Source organism: Amia ocellicauda, chromosome 12, assembly GCF_036373705.1.
Source record: "Amia ocellicauda isolate fAmiCal2 chromosome 12, fAmiCal2.hap1, whole genome shotgun sequence".
Taxonomy (NCBI): domain Eukaryota; kingdom Metazoa; phylum Chordata; class Actinopteri; order Amiiformes; family Amiidae; genus Amia; species Amia ocellicauda.
Window position 1 is genome coordinate 35447393 of NC_089861.1, and position 16507 is coordinate 35463899.

The 16507-nt window shown below is 45.1% G+C and overlaps 1 protein-coding gene across 1 annotated transcript; it reads right to left on the bottom strand.

Annotated features, from left to right (window-relative positions):
- Positions 1–17: 17 nt before the first annotated feature.
- Positions 18–11369, bottom strand: LOC136764090 (protein capicua homolog). The gene is made up of 3 exons (XM_066717917.1): positions 11100–11369; positions 232–2193; positions 18–44 (listed from the first exon to the last, which is right to left on the bottom strand). Exons 2-3 carry the CDS (start codon positions 1915–1917, stop codon positions 18–20), a joined length of 1713 nt encoding a protein of 570 aa, XP_066574014.1. The 5' UTR covers positions 1918–2193; positions 11100–11369.
- Positions 11370–16507: the final 5138 nt, after the last annotated feature.

Below are 16507 nucleotides of genomic sequence, written 5' to 3' on the forward strand. Positions count from 1 at the left end.
CCCTCCCCCCCCTGCAACTACCCCTGCCCCTCCTCCCCCTCCCCCTAGGGACATGCCTTTACTGAGAGCACACACCTCCTTCTCCACCTCCATCTCCTCCCTCCTCTCCCTCTCCTCCCTCTCTCTCTCCCTGTCTCTCTCTCTCTCTCTCTCCCGCTCCCTCGCTCCCCCCAGCTCCGGGGCATCCCAGGGAGAGAGAAAGAGACGCAAGCTTTTCCGGGACACCCACACGGATTCAGAGCTCAGCCGCCTGCGGAACCCCACCTTCCTCCCCCTCCCCCTCTTTCCATTCCCCGTCCTTCCTCTCTTCTCATCCCCTTCCTGAGCACCCCCCTCCTCCTCCCTACTTTCTCCCTCTTGGCTGTCCTCCCCCTCCTCCCCTCCGCCTCTTGCATCTCTCATCTGCCCTGCTCCCTCCCTCTCCTCCTCACCCTCCTCCTCCTCCTCTTCCTCGCACAGAGTGACGCGGTAGGGGAAGGAGACAGCTGGATGGGGGTCAAACTGGGAGACTACCCCTTCCCTGTATAGCTGGGCCCCAACTCCTGCCTCCTCAGTCCCCCCAACCCCGCCCAGTGGCACGCACACCCTGGTCCCCACAGCGACAGGGTCCAGGCCAGGAGGGGGGCTGTCCAGAATCAAGTCGACCCCTACCCCTGTCCTTCCTTCTCCCCCTCTCTCAGCCCCGGTGTGCGCCATCCCACCTGGGAACGGGGATGAGGAGGGGAAGGGGATTGAGTAGAATAGGGGTTCCTTCTCTCCAAAAAGTTGCACTGCCAGGACCTCTGACTCCACAATCGCCCCCTGCACCGTCCCAGTGCAGAACAGCACAGAGGTCGGTTTAATGGCACTGTCTCTGCCTTCATTGTCCTTGTCCCTCCTCCCTCCTTCCCTTGCTCCCTCACCCTCTTTCAGCCCCTGTTGTCCTTCCCTCCCCCACTCTCCTCTCACTCTGTCCCTCAGCCTGGCGAGGACCCTCTGGTTTTGTATCCTCCTGCACAGGGTGTCAACAACGTACTGGCTGGGGGGCGGGGCCGGGGCGCGGGGGGGCTCCAGGTCGGTGGAGTGCTCGCTAGCGGTGTCTGTGGAGGAAGAGCGCACTGAGCTTGGGGCTCCCTCCCCCTCCCCCTCTGCCTCGCCCTCCACCTCCGCCCCACCCCCATCACTAGTGCCGGGAGGAGGCTCATTACTGGGGCTGTCATTGCTGCTATCTTGGCTGTTGTTGTTGTTGTTGTTGTTGTTGCTGTTGTTGTTGCTGGTGCTGTTGTTCTGGGGCTCTGTGCTGTCGCTGGGCCCAGCAGTGGCCATACTCATGCTGGATGTATAGTTAGTGCTGCTGCTGCTGATGGGGGGAGGAGGGCTGCCTGCCGCCCCCACCCCCGCCACCCCTGCCAGCCCCACACAGTGTTCATAAGTGTATTTTTTCTTGGGGGCTCTGGACTTGAAGGTTGCAGTCTTGCGGCTGGCTGGCTGGTTGCTTGTGTTGGCTTGTGTCACGCTGACTGTGTTGACTGTGTTGTTGCCATTGTTGGCGCTGATGTTGCCGCTCTCGCACCTGCTCCTGCTCTCCTTCTCTTCCTCCTCCCCCTCTCTCCCCTCAGCTTCCTCTCTCCCCACCACCTTCCCCAGCCCCGTCCTATCTGGCCCTTCCCCCTCAAAGGCCACTCCTCCTCTCTGAATCAGTTCTCCCTGGGAGGGGGAGGGGGCAGGGGCTGTGATGTTGTGCCTCCGTGGCGATGAGTGCGGGGGTGGGGCTGGGGCCTGTCTCTCGGTGGTCTCTCTCTCCCTCTCCCTCTCCCTCTCCCTCATCCTCTCTCTCCTCTCCCCTTCCACACTCGTCTCCGTGGTGCCCCGCCTCTTCCCTCCTTTCGCTCTGGTGGATGGAGGAGAGCGTCCCCCCTGTTTTCTCAGTGGCTTCATTATGTCTGTCTCTCTTGGTTTTGTTGCTTCTGAAGTTGCTTTGTTGTATTTTCTTGTTTTTCTCCTGCTTGTCGACTCTTGCTTGTCCTGTGTATGTATGTGTGCGTGTGTTCTGTTTTACAAGTTTTGTCTCGTCTTCTATCTTCCATCCGTCTACCCTATTGCCCTTCTCTCCTTTCCTCTTCTTTCCTTGTTCCCTGCCTACCTCTCCCTCTCCCTCTCCCGCTCTCTCTTCCGCTCTCCCTCCTGCTCTTTCTTAGGAGTTATTTACACAATCTGAAACAGAAAATGGAAAAAGAGGGGCAGGGGCAGAGAGAGAGGAGAAATGGAAAGGGAGGGGGAGGGAGAAGATTAATTAATTTAGTAACTACAGTACAGTACTCACCTGGTATTTCAAGACAATTCAAAACTATTTTTTTATGTTATATTATTGTCTTACATTATTAGAACCCTTTTCTCTTACAGGATAATAATAATAATAATAATAATTATTATTATTATTATTATTATTATTATTATTACTTTGTTCCCACAATCAACCAAACTTCAGTGCCTGATGCCTAGCACTAGGCTACTTGTACCTTGTGCTTAGCAGATATGATCAATATTTATTGATTTATAATCCATTTAAAATAATAATTAAAAAAAAAAATTAAACCATGGTGGAACGTTCAGAATATCAGAGCTAACCGGGAACTCATATGATTAGTAGCCAATCAGCAGTCAATCATACATGTGAGAGCCAATCAGTAGTCAATCATAAGTTCGATAGCCAATAAGCAGTCAATCATATGTTCAATAGCCAGTCAGCAATGTGGATTTACATCTGCTGGAGTAGATGGCTTTATATAAAAATATAACTTTCTGAAGATGCTCTATCTGCACATGATTTTTTGCACAATATATACACTCACCTAAAGGATTATTAGGAACACCATACTAATACTGTGTTTGACCCCCTTTCGCCTTCAGAACTGCCTTAATTCTACGTGGCATTGATTCAACAAGGTGCTGAAAGCATTCTTTAGAAATGTTGGCCCATATTGATAGGATAGCATCTTGCAGTTGATGGAGATTTGTGGGATGCACATCCAGGGCACGAAGCTCCTGTTCCACCACATCCCAAAGATGCTCTATTGGGTTGAGATCTGGTGACTGTGGGGGCCAGTTTAGTACAGTGAACTCATTGTCATGTTCAAGAAACCAATTTGAAATGATTCGACCTTTGTGACATGGTGCATTATCCTGCTGGAAGTAGCCATCAGAGGATGGGTACATGGTGGTCATAAAGGGATGGACATGGTCAGATACAATGCTCAGGTAGGCCGTGGCATTTAAACGATGCCCAATTGGCACTAAGGGGCCTAAAGTGTGCCAAGAAAACATCCCCCACACCATTACACCACCACCACCAGCCTGCACAGTGGTAACAAGGCATGATGGATCCATGTTCTCATTCTGTTTACGCCAAATTCTGACTCTACCATCTGAATGTCTCAACAGAAATCGAGACTCATCAGACCAGGCAACATTTTTCCAGTCTTCAACTGTCCAATTTTGGTGAGCTTGTGCAAATTGTAGCCTCTTTTTCCTATTTGTAGTGGAGATGAGTGGTACCCGGTGGGGTCTTCTGCTGTTGTAGCCCATCCGCCTCAAGGTTGTACGTGTTGTGGCTTCACAAATGCTTTGCTGCATACCTCGGTTGTAACGAGTGGTTATTTCAGTCAAAGTTGCTCTTCTATCAGCTTGAATCAGTCGGCCCATTCTCCTCTGACCTCTAGCATCAACAAGGCATTTTCGCCCACAGGACTGCCGCATACTGGATGTTTTTCCCTTTTCACACCATTCTTTGTAAACCCTAGAAATGGTTGTGCGTGAAAATCCCAGTAACTGAGCAGATTGTGAAATACTCAGAGCGGCCCGTCTGGCACCAACAACCATCCCACGCTCAAAATTGCTTAAATCACCTTTCTTTCCCATTCAGACATTCAGTTTGGAGTTCAGGAGATTGTCTTGACCAGGACCACACCCCTAAATGCATTGAAGCAACTGCCATGTGATTGGTTGGTTAGATAATTGCATTAATGAGAAATTGAACAGGTGTTCCTAATAATCCTTTAGGTGAGTGTAATTCAATATGTGTTAATGACAGTGTAAGTAATTAGTGATACTGTATGTGAGTGTAAGTATCTCAGCAGTCTTGATACTACAGTTTGTAGGTTAGTTGTCATCGTAATAGTGTCTGCAGGTAACAAGCTTTTAGCATGAGGACACATCTCCTAGGCGTCATACCATTGATACTCTGGTATTAGTAACATGATGTAGAATCACTATGCATTTTTGTCTGGAGAGAAAGTTGTGGCAGCAGTTTGTCATTAAATCTAGAAATAAATATAGCCAGTAGTCATACTATCCTGTATCACAACACTGGCAGTCTACTAAAGCTAAGCAGAATTGGGCCTGGCCAGTACTTGGATGGGAGACATCCTGGAAGAAATTAAGGGTTGCTGCTGGAAGAGGTGTTGGTGAGACCAGTAGGAAGCACTCCTCCTGGGTTCTGGGCTCTTTGTGGGATGGTGACAGGCTGCTGTCCTTTAGATGAGATGTAAAACCAAGGGCATTACAAATTTCTTGTAATGGTCCTAATCTCAAAATATAAGTAATTGGCATTAATCTTCCCTCTGCTCACTAATCTGTACTGGCACCCTTTGGTGGTGGGACATTGGGTGTATTAATTATGATGCAGGAAAGTTGTGAGAGGAGTTAGCCCCAAGACTAATGAAGTCATCATAACCACTTTAATAAGTGAATAGGAGACGAATGATGAAAACACAGTGTGGAGCTGGACAGGAGCACAAAATGGCATACATGACAGAAGCTGTTGTGTGGGACCACCAATCAGCATGCAAATGACGACAGAGTTCGTTTAAGCTCAATGCTTCTTATACATCATTACAATTAAAAAAACAAAACTTGTATATGATACAGAAATAATCTGTCTGTTGCCCTAGAGAAGCCTAATTGATACACTGTGCTGTGATACACTGTACTGCGATACACTTTACTGTAACATACTGTTTGTACTGTAACACACTTGTAACCAGTGGTATTATATTGCACTGTAATATGTTGTAAACCAGTGGTTCCCAAACACCCACGCAGTCTGTAGCACATTTCGTCCTGCACCCTATCAAATGCAAATGTGAAAATCCATGAAAATATGAAGAAAATCATTCTCGATGCTCCCAGTGTCTGTATGTGTGTGGCATCTTTACTGGTCACGAGAGTTTCTCCTCTATGTTTTCTAATCCAGTACAGTGTTTGCTGTCTGTGTGGCTCACGCTGTGTTGGTCGGCGATAAATTAATCCCACCGTGGGGAAAAGTGTGGGAACCGCTGCTGTACCACTGCTGTGTATTATAATGTTATGTATTGTGCTGTGCTGTACCACATTTTACCGTCGCAACTACAACCCCGATCGCATTATTACACACAAGCCCAAGGCGATATTTTCTCTGGGAATGAGTGGGTGTGCGTGTTAATGTTTATTTTCTGTGCGTGCTTGGAGCTCCCCCAGTGTCTGCGCTCCTATCCCAGAGCGCTTACACTACACTGTACTATACCAGGGGACACAACAGACTCCACAATTTTTGAATTTGTAATCGGTTATAAATCCATAATTTTGGATAACTTCGTGTAAAAAAGAACAAACGTATTGTGTATTGACGTTTCTTCTGCAGCGCAAAAGCTGTAGGAATACGTTGTTATTATTATTATTAGTAGTAGTATTAGAAGTAGTAGTAATATTAATGAGTACGTTTGTTTTAATAAAAGCAACTACATTGGGTTTGCAACCATATAACCCCATCTGTGACAGATGCCGCTTTTGTGTGAATGATTCAATTTTCCGCTTCTATTGACATAATCCGATGTTGATTATCACAAAATTATATTAAAGTTTGTCAACTTCAAGACATGTAGCTGGAATGTATATTGAGTCAATTGTGTCATGAGGAGAAGCGCTACGACTTTGCACTGTGTTTCATAAAGAAAGCGCTTAAATTAAACTTTTCCCTTTTCTGTTCCCATTTACTTTGCTCACCGAAATTAAAATAACCTGGTGCATTTGACTGGACTGACTACTTACAGGCTGATGGTCTCTCTATTCCTGTCGACTATCTAACCTTGAACTGCAGCTAAAAGAACGGGAAGATTCGCAAATGCCTTTCGTTCCCTATATTCCCTATAAAGTAGCCTAATGCTCATCCTCCAATCCATCTCCTGCTACAGCGCCGGACTCCTGCAACTGATTGCACAGCGACAGTTTGACTGGACAGGGAACTAATGCGGACGAAGCCCTGTTCTCCCCAACAACACTCATTGAGGGGAGGGGAGGTCTTAGTGCTCGCTGGGTCTGACTGATACACTGTCAGGGGTTTCATTAGTATGTATATTACAACACAGAGTACGTGATCTTGCAGACTGATTATTATTATTATTATTATTATTATTATTATTATTATTATCACTAAATCCTGCCACTAGACAGATTACAGTTGGTTGCATGTTCTTTTTAATGTACATCACAATGCACTACAATAATTTATAATACAGTTTATAGTACATTACAACACTTTGTAATGTATTGGTAGTAGTAGCAGTAGCAGCACAGTGTATCACAGTGCACTACAGCATTGTAGTGTAGTACAGTGTATTACACGATACACTACACAAGCTGAAGTCGTTGGGCTTCCCTGTGGCAGCAGACTAGACTGTAAACAATGATTTTATGTGTAAATAATAATGCTGGTTACAACATATCTGGGTCCTGTGTGATACGGTGTGTCTGTCTTGCCCCACACTGTCTTTTCTTGCTTGTATTAACATATTAATGTGGTTATGATGTAAAATGGTCTTGGAGGTATGGTCAACTGTCTGGTCAGTTCAGTTGCATTACAGAACAGTACATTACAGTATTAGTACTATAGTGTAGTATACTGTAGCATAGTGTGGTACTGTAGTTTTAAATAATACAGTGTACTGTAATATACTGTGGTGTAGTGCAGTGTGTACAGTAGTATAATATAGTGCAGTGTAGTGCTGTACTGTACTATTGCAGTGTAGTATACTGTAGTACACTACTGTTACATACATACTGCTGTATGTACTACTACTAAACTCTACAATATCCTCTCCACTCCCCTTCCTCCAGAGCCTGCTCCTTTTCATCCCTGGCCCCTAAGTGGTGGAACGACCTTCCCACAGAAGTCAAGACATCAGAGTCTCTGACCTCCTTCCAGCGATTACTCAAGACGCATCTTTCCAGACTCTGCTTGTAATTTAGTCATTTTTTCTCCTGTAAGATTGCACTTATACAATGTTTTGTCATACTCTTGCCTTTGCATTACTAGCACTTGTATTGTTTATTTTGATTTCCCCTATGCTCTTTACTTTGACTTAACATCTTGTCTGCACTGATCAGCTTTTACAATCTAGGATGTAAGACCTTATATTTTGTTTACTGTATATCTCGTACACTTGTGTAAATCTGAATTTGTAAAATGTATTATTCCTTGAATTGCACTGTATTATTGCACTCTGTATTGCTCTTATATTTTGTAAGTCGCCCTGGACATGGGCGTCTGCTCATAAATAAATAAATAAATAAATAAATAAATAAATGTAATAATAATAATAATAATAATAAAAATATCACCTATGCATACTACTCCTAACCTAATTTCTACTACTTCTTACACTAACCACCACTCACTATCACTGACAGTAACCTGCATACAACCACACAAAATAAAAATAGACATGCAATAAAGTTAACAAAGTACAGTCACATGCAGACACAGTGTCTCCAGATACATCTAGTTTATATTTTTTTAATACAGCAAATCTACATACACTTTGTGTACGTGCATTGGGGTAAGTGCGTGTGTATGTCAGTCAGTGAGTGTTTGTGTGTGTGTGTGTGTGTGTGTGTGTGTGTGTGTCAGCATGTGTGTGTGGGGGTAAATATAAGTGTGTATGTGTATTATTATTATTATTATTATTATTATTATTATTATTATTATTATTATTATTATTTATTAGCAGATGCCCTTATCCAGGGCAACTTACAAAATATAAGCGCAATACAAAGTGAATAAAGTTATATGCAGCCAAACATATATTTAGGGAAAAATCATGTTTAACATCCTTTTAGGTTCTGGCCATGGCAGGACATGAACCCCAGTCTCCTGTGCCATAGTGCAGTGACCTTAACGTCTATGCCATACCCCATTTTGAGTGAGTGAGTGAGTGTGTGGGTAAGCATGTCTGTGTCAGTGCATGTCAGTGAGAGAGTGTTTGTCAGTGTGTGTCAGTCAGTGAGTGTGTGTGTGTGTCAGTGTATGTCAGTGAGTATGTCTATCTGTATGTGTGTGTGTGGGAGTGTGCATGTTTGTGTGTGAGTATGTGTGTGTGCGAGTGAGTGTGTGTGTGTGTGTGTCAGAGTATATGTCATTGTATGTGTGTGTGTCAGTGTGTCGATATGCGTGTGTCAGTGTGTGTTTTCCGTTCCCATGTCTGATTAACCGTTCTTCTGCCACTCCGTGCTCTCTCTCCCTCTCTCTCTCGCTCTCACTGCCCACACTTCCTCTCAATCACCATGACCTCACTTCCTGTCTCTGCATCTCTCCATCTCTCTCACATTCTTTCCCTCCCTCTTGATTTCTCTCAGTTTCTCTACATCTCTCTATTCATCTCCATACCCCTGTGAGCATCTATCTCACTGACTGACTGACACACTGCCTGTATAATAGTATAGTGTGGTGTAGTGTTGCATAGTACAGTATTAGAAACAGTAATGGCTGTATTTGCTATAATAAAACTAATAATATTAACACACCATGATGCTGTGCTGTACCCATTCTGTGTAGTGGCCTAATTGTATAATTAATAGCATATTAGCTGGTGTGTGCAGTATGTGTACAGTGCATAGAATGTGTGTGTGTGTGTGTGTGTGTGTACAGTGTCTGTACAATGTGCAGTGTGTGTGTGCAGTGTCTGTAGTGTAACAGTGTGTGTGTGTGTATGTGTGCAGTGTCTGTACTGTGTGTGTGTGTGGGTGTGTGTGTGTGAAGTGTGTCTGTACAATGTGCACAGTGTGTGTGTATGTATGTGTGCAGTGTCTGTACTGTGTTTGTGTGTGCAGTGTCTGTACGTTGTGTGTGTGTGTGTACTGTCTGTACAATGTGCACAGTGCGTCTGTGCAGTGTCTGTAGTGTAACACTGTGTGTATGTATGTGTGCAGTGTCTGTACTGTGTGTTTGTGTGTGTGTGTACTATGTCTGTACAATGTGCAGTGTGTGTGTGCAGTGTCTATAGTGTAACAGTGTGTGTGTATGTATGTGTGCAGTGTCTGTACTGTGTGTGTGTACAGTGTTTGTACAATGTGCACAGTGTAGTTTAACAGTGTGTGTGTGTGAGTGCAGTGTCTGTAGAATGTGCACAGTGTGTATGTATGTGTGCAGTGTCTGTACTGTGTGTTTGTGTGTGTGTGTGTGTGTGTGCAGTGTCTGTACTGTGTGTGTGTACAGTGTCTGTACAATGTGTACTGTGTGCAGTGTCTGTAGTTTAACAGTGTGTGTGTGCAGTGTCTGTACGTTGTGTGTGCAGTGTCTGTAAAATGTGCACAGTGTGTGTGTGTGTGTGTGTGTATGTGTGCAACAGTGTACTGTGTGTGTGTGTACAGTGTCTGTACAATGTGCACAGTGTGTGTGCACAGTGTCTGTAGTGTAAGTGTGTGTGTGTGTGTGTGTGTGTACAGTGTCTGTTCGTTGTGTGTGGTGTGTGTGTGTGTGTGTAGTGTGGAGTGACAATGTGTGTGTGTGTGCAAAGGAACAGTAGTAACAATATTAACAGTGATAGTAACCCTAGCTTTTACCATAACAGTAAGAGCAGGAGTTACAGCAGTACTAGCAGTAACAGGAGCACAAGTAATGGTAATAATAGTAGTAGTAACAGTATGAGTAGTAAAAGTAACAGTAAGCAGGCACAGTAACTTTACTAATAGTATTAGTAATAACAGTAGCTGAATTAGCAGTAGTAGTAGTAGCACTAGCACTAGTAGTAGCAGTAGCATTAATAATAATAACAAAACCAGTAGCAGCAGTAATGGTAATAACAATACAGTAGTACCAGTAGCACTACTAGTAGCAAGAGCACTAGTAGTTGCAATAGCACTAGTAGTAACAGTATACGGGCAAACTAGCGTCTAGCTGTAGGACCAGTACTGCGAGTGACGCTGATCCTAGCTAACAGGCCTGCGCTCCGAAACACAACACACAACACACAACACACAACACACGCACACACACCAGCAACAACATCAGCTAATATACACACATCGCTGGCAGCACTACAATCCTATACTCGGAGAATCACGGCGAATGATATGAAATCCCGACAGACCGAGAAGAGACACGATTATTACGTCGAGACTCAATAGGAACCCGTAGAATACAAACGGGTCGTCTAGTCTAAACTGATTAACGAACGGCGTAGTATTACGGCAGGCAGTAACAGTAGTAGTACTAGTAGTAGTCATAATAATATTGCTGTAGTAGTAGTAATATTATATTAAAATGGTGTTTCATGTTAACAATGTATATTATTATTATTAATAATAATAATAATAATAATATCCCGCAAGAGCGCTGTACGGTGCAACTACAACGGGAATGTCTAGTTACAACACTGCATGTAGGTGACAGTACCGATTACTATTATTAATATTGTTGTTGTTGTTGTTGTTGTTGTTGTTGTTGTTGTTCTTCGTGTAGAGGTACCGGCGAGGCAGAGCTCGGGTGGCGGGGCTGCGGCGCCGTGTCAGCGGGCAGCGGGGACTCCCCGGGCGGGCCGATTATTGACTGCTGCTTTAGTTTATTCCTTTATTATTATTTTTTTTGTCTTTCTTTTTTCTGACAAAAGTTTTAGACTATGCAACCGCCCCCCTCCTCTCTCTCTCTCCCCCGTTCTTTCCTTCAATCTTTCTTTTTCTGTTTTCTCTGATGACACCTCTCACACGCTCTCTCTCTCCGTCCTTTCTGTGTTTCTTTGCAGGCAAGCAGTGTTTAACCCAGCAGGAAGAGGGAGAGCGATCGCCGCGTATTTACTGCTCTGGAAACTCACCCTCTGAGAATATTGTACGTTGTGTCAGTAGTCACGGCCGCAGACGTGTTTCTAACCGTGACCGCTTCATCGTTACTGCAACCCGGAGTGTTACCCTCTCTCCCCCCTGCAAGTCATTCTTCTGTCCCGTTTTCTTTTTTCCTTGTTGGAAGAAAGAGTAGAGGGGGAAAAAAACGAAAATATTTTTTTTAAGAGCAACCAAAAACAAAAAAAAAAAGTATCTGGACTCCTTTTACACTATAGTCACAAAATGGTGAATGAACCTGGAACAGCTGGGCCATCTGACCAATCAGAAATCACTGACAGTTACAGTAGCCAATGGCTGGGGACGCAACTAAATCCAGGGCGGAGCTGACTGTCAAAGTCCCCTTGAGTGGCAGGGGGAGGCGTCCAATCCCAGCGGGAGAACAGGCCCCATCGTTGCCTCTGCCTGGACTTTACAGTAGCCTATCAAAACACATGGAGGCTTAGAAACAGCGAGTAGGCGGGTGAAGGGGCGGGAAGAGAACGCTGTCGGCAAATCACAGCGAGCCTCACTCACCCCCCCATACCTCTGCCCTGAGCACGGGGTATGTTTACCTCTTTGGAGAGCGCAGGCGCCTCCCCCAGAGCCGCAGAGAACTCCGGGAATTGTAGTTTATTCACTAAGGCAACACCCTTGAGATTGCTATTTGTTTGAGGCAGTGGAAAACTACAACGTTGCCTCCGACTAGTGCTTTCCAACGCAGGACCGAGTGAGGGGAGGATGAGAGGGGGAGTAAAACAGAGAGATCGAGGGAGTGAAAGAGAGGGAGAGGGAGGGCTGAAAAACTGCAGCCTGAAGTTTCGTTTGGTGATAAGTAAGAGGAAATGTACTGTAATATTTTAATATCATTTTAGGAATGATAAAAGTGGTAGCCCTCTCTCCCTCTTTCAATCTGTACTGTCAATCTTTTTTTCTTACTCTCTTATACTCTCTTCCTCCTTCTCTTCGTCTCTCTCTCAGCAACAGTCCCTCACCCAGCCAATCACAGAGCTTGCACAATTTCCCCCTGACGTCTCCCCCACACGGGCCCCGCCCCCCTTCGATCCAGAGTGAGTAAAGTTCTGCGCTGACGTCACCATGCCGCTCTCCTATTGGGCGAGACTGGGAAGAGACCTCGGCCAATGGCGACGCACGGTGGTGATGTCATGACGCGTGTTGCCACCAGCTGTAGCGAGGGGGCGTGATCTGGAGTAAACTTGACTAACCCCGTGTTTACGAGAAGCAGGGAGAAACAGGCAGAATGGGAGGAATTGTGTTTGTTGTCTTTGTGTCCCTCTACCTGTCTGTGTCAGATGCTCTCTTCTATCTATCTTTCTGTGTATAATGTAGGTGTAATGTAGTTTAGTGTAGTGCAGTATAGTATACTTAAAAGTAGTGTATTGTAATGTATTATAGTGTATGTGTTGCATTATAGTGTAGTATAGTGTAGCGAGCACCTGTAATTATTAATGTTATGAGCCAGACAGAGACGCATAACATTAATAATTAGAGGCGCTCTCTCGCGCTCCAGGCTGTTGACATCTGACCTCTTCCACCTCTATACACCCCTCTGTGACCCCTCCCAGCAGGCCCAGCACTCCCCTGTCAATCACAGCCACAGCCACAGTCCTCAGTGGACTACAGAAAGAGAGTGTGATGTAGATGAGAGACAGCGTGTTTTTTGTTGAATACAATAAGAGCAAACTTGTCGAAATTCAGTTTGCATGTCAGACCTCTGCAGTTAAATAAATAAAAAATTAAAATCTAAACTGCAGTTTGGCTATTTCTCACCAGAGGGCAACATTTCCCAAGCTATCCCCCAGAGCACTGTCTGCTCTGAATTACACAGTGTGCAAGTGTGTTGTAGACAGGGACACAGAGAGAGTGAGAGAGAGAGAGAGAGAGAGAGAGAGAGAGAGAGAGAGAGAGACATATGAAGTTTGTTGCAGAGCTAATAATGTAATATTGACAGTTCAAGGTGTCAGTCAGTCAGTCAATCAGTGTATCAGTCAGTCCGTCAGTCAGTCAGTGAGTCAATCAGTCAGACAGTCAGTCAATCAGTGTATCAATCAGTCAGTCAGTCAGTGAGTCAATCAGGCAGCTAGTCAGTCAGTGAGTAAATCAGTCAGACAGTCACTGTATCAGTCAGTCCGTCAGAGAGTCAATCAGTCAGTCGGTCAGTCAGTGTATCAGTCAGTTAGTCAAAGAGGAAGTGTGTGGTTTCCAGCAGGAAGTGTGTGTTCCTGGGTGAGGAATGAGGAGCAGCCAGACTATAAACAGCTCTCTGAATATAGACCTGAACTGCTGCCAGCCTTGCCCAGCCCAGCCCAGCCCAACACAGCACAGCCCAACACAGCACAGCATAGCCAAACATAGAACAGCCCAGCCCAGCACAACACAGAACTATACAGCACAATACAACACAACACAGCATAGCACAGCCCAGCACAGTAGAGCAGAGTAAAGCACAGAACAACACAACACAACACAACACAACATAACCCAGCCCAGACCAGCCCTGCACTGCACTACACAGTACACTACTCTTTCCCCTCTCTATCCCCCTCCTTTACCCCCTCTCCTTTCACTCACTTTCTCTCCATCTCCCCCTCATTCTCTTTCTCTCTCGCTCTGTTTTCCTATGAAGAAGTGTGGTAATCACATTAGTACTGATCGAATACCAGCTGGGGGAGAGAGAGAGGCAGAGAGAGAGAGAGAGAGAGAGAGATGCTGTCTATATGCAGAAACAGGGAGTTTGTCTCATACCACATTGTGGTGTGTCTTACTCTGCTCCCTCTCTCCTGCTCTCTCCCTTTCTCTCTCCCTCTCTCTCTCTCTCTCTCTCTCTCTCTCTCTCTCTCTCTCTCTCTCCCCAAATCCCATTACCTGGTCACAGCAACAAACACACTCCACACTTTAAATGTTGAAATAGAGAGAGAGAGAGTAAGAGAGAGAGGGGGTGGGAGGGGGGGCAGTGTGTGCAGCTCTGACAGTTTAAGCGCCAATCTTGAAAATAAACAACTTCTTTGATCACAAAGAGCCCATTGACTGAGTCTCTCTCTCTCTCTCTCTCTCTCTCTCTCTTTCACTCTCGCTCTTTCCCCCTCTCTCTGAATGCAGCGAAAAGCTGTTTCCAATCAGTAAATGGTATTAACCTCTCTTTCAATCCATCCCTCTGTCTATCCCTCTCTCTCTTCTTTCCCATCCTTCTTTCAGTCACCCACCCCCCCTCACTCTTTTTCTTGTCTCTCTCTCTTTCTCCCCCCATCTCCCTCTCTGTCCTTCTCTCTCTTTCTCTCCCTCTGTCCTTCTCTCTCCTGCGCGTCTGTCTGTCAGTTTGATTCGAGACGGCCAATTGTGGGTCAAAAGATATGAAAGACGAAAGCAATGAAAGAGAAGAAAGAGAGAATGATGGAAAGAGAGAGAGAGGGAGAGGCTGGGAGAGGTAAGAAGAAGACAGAGAGAAGGGAGGCAGGGTGAGAGGGAGAGAAGAGTGGTGAAAGTGGATTACAGAGCAAGGGAGGGGTGCAACGAGAGAGAGAGAGATGAAAAGAGAGGATCAGAGAGATGGAAAGAGAGAGAAACAGATGAAAAAGAGAGATGAAGAGGAAAGGAGGGAGAGAGATGGAGAGAGATGAATAGAGAGAAAGAGAGGAGACTCTTTAAATGATCAGTTGTTCCCTGATGCCCTCTTCAGTCCCTCTCTTTCATCCTCTCTCTTTCTTCCTCTTCTTGTCTTTCTCTCCCACTGACACTCCGAGTATCCGTGCCTCACCCTCTCCCTCCCTCCTTCCCTCCATCTTTTCTTTCATGTCTCTGACCACACTTCCTCCTTCAGAACACGGAGACCACCTCATGCTGAAGAGCCCTCCACACTGTGAGAGAGGGGTAGAGAGAGAGAGGGAGGGGAGGAGAGGTTAAGCAAGGGAAAGAGGGAGAGGAAGAGAAAGGAAGGGAGAGAGGAGAGGAGAGGAGAGGGAGAGAGAGGAAGGGAGAGTGGGAGAGACAGAGAGTTTAAGAGAGAGAGTGGTTCTTGTTTTGTTTGGTTATATCAGGTTTTCTTCCATGGTTTGTTGAATATAACTGTTCAAAATTGAGAGCGAGAGAGGGGAGGCAGAGCAAGGGAGAGAGAGACACTGGTTGTCTGTGTGCTGCCTTTGGACACACGCTGTCCACACCTCCAGGACAGACAGGACTGGACAGTTCCTGCCTTGCCAAGACAGACACTCATTCACTTAGTCTCTCTGTGTGTCCCTGCATCTCTCTCTCTCTCTCCCTCTCTCTCTCTCTCTCTCTCTCTCTCTCTCTCTCTCTCTCTCTCTGTTTGTCTGTCTCTCTCTCCTGCTCTCTCTGTTTCTCTGCATGGACAATATGTCTCTGTCTCTTTTTAGTTGGACATATTAAAATGGCTGTGTATGTGAGAATGAATAACCGGATTGAGGAGAGAGCAGGGGGGTGTTCGCAGGTGTTTAACCAAATGCAGAGTGAAGGTTGAGTTTTTATTTTATTAAATGACGAACAACCTGCAAGGGTGTGAGAGGTTGTGGTGTGTCGAGGAGGGGGTGCTCTGTGCTCTCGCTGACAGGGTGTGGGGTTGTTTCTTTCTATTTCTTTTTGTTACAAATAAAGGTGTTACAAATCTGAAGTCTCTCTTTCTAAAACTAAATATAAAACTTGAACAGTGTCTGGAAAAGTATGCAGTGTTGTGGAGTGTAGTATTGTGGTGAATTGTGAATGGAGAAAATGAGCTAATTCTGTATTATTTAAAGTATTTTACATCTGTGATGGTGTGTGTGTGTGTTTGATTTAGTGTTGATGCAGTGTATTCAGTAACTGTCTCTCTCCATACACTGTGCAGCTTGTTCAGTAACTGTCTGAAAACTGATCTCTGGAGCCAGCAAAATAACAATCATGTGTATTGATTTTTGTATTGATTTATTATATTTCATATTGTAGAAACAATTTGTTAATAAACAAGTGTTAATAAGTCAGTTATGTGTAACTCTCTCTCTCTCTCTCTCTCTCTGTCGCTGCCTGGTCAGTGTGTCTCTGTGAGTGCATCTTTGTATCAGTTATCAGGCTAGAATTACTGTTTTTTCCAAAAGACACACAAACACACAACACACACAGCATACACATGCACACACACACACAATTTTCTCCTGAACCCAGTCTAATACAGTACAGTATGATAAAGTCCAGTCCAGTATAATATATCCCACTCCAGTATAATACAGTCTAGTCTAGCATAATATTGTCCAGTCCAGTATAAAACAGTCCAGGCAGTATAATATATAATATAGCCCAGTCCAATATTGTCTAATACAGACCACTCCTGTATAATATAGACCAGTCAGTAATAATATAGTCCCATACAGTTAAATTGAACAGTCTGCAATGTATG

What these genes read in the sequence shown, in the direction of transcription:
- LOC136764090 (XM_066717917.1), bottom strand. Translation starts at nt 1,917, where the DNA reads ATGAAGCCACTGAGAAAACAGGGGGGACGCTCTCCTCCATCCACCAGA. An exon ending in GGCGGCTGAGCTCTGAATCC is followed by an intron (nt 45 to 231) that starts GTGTGGGTGTCC and finishes GCATGTCCCTAG; the next exon opens with GGGGAGGGGGAGGAGGGGCA.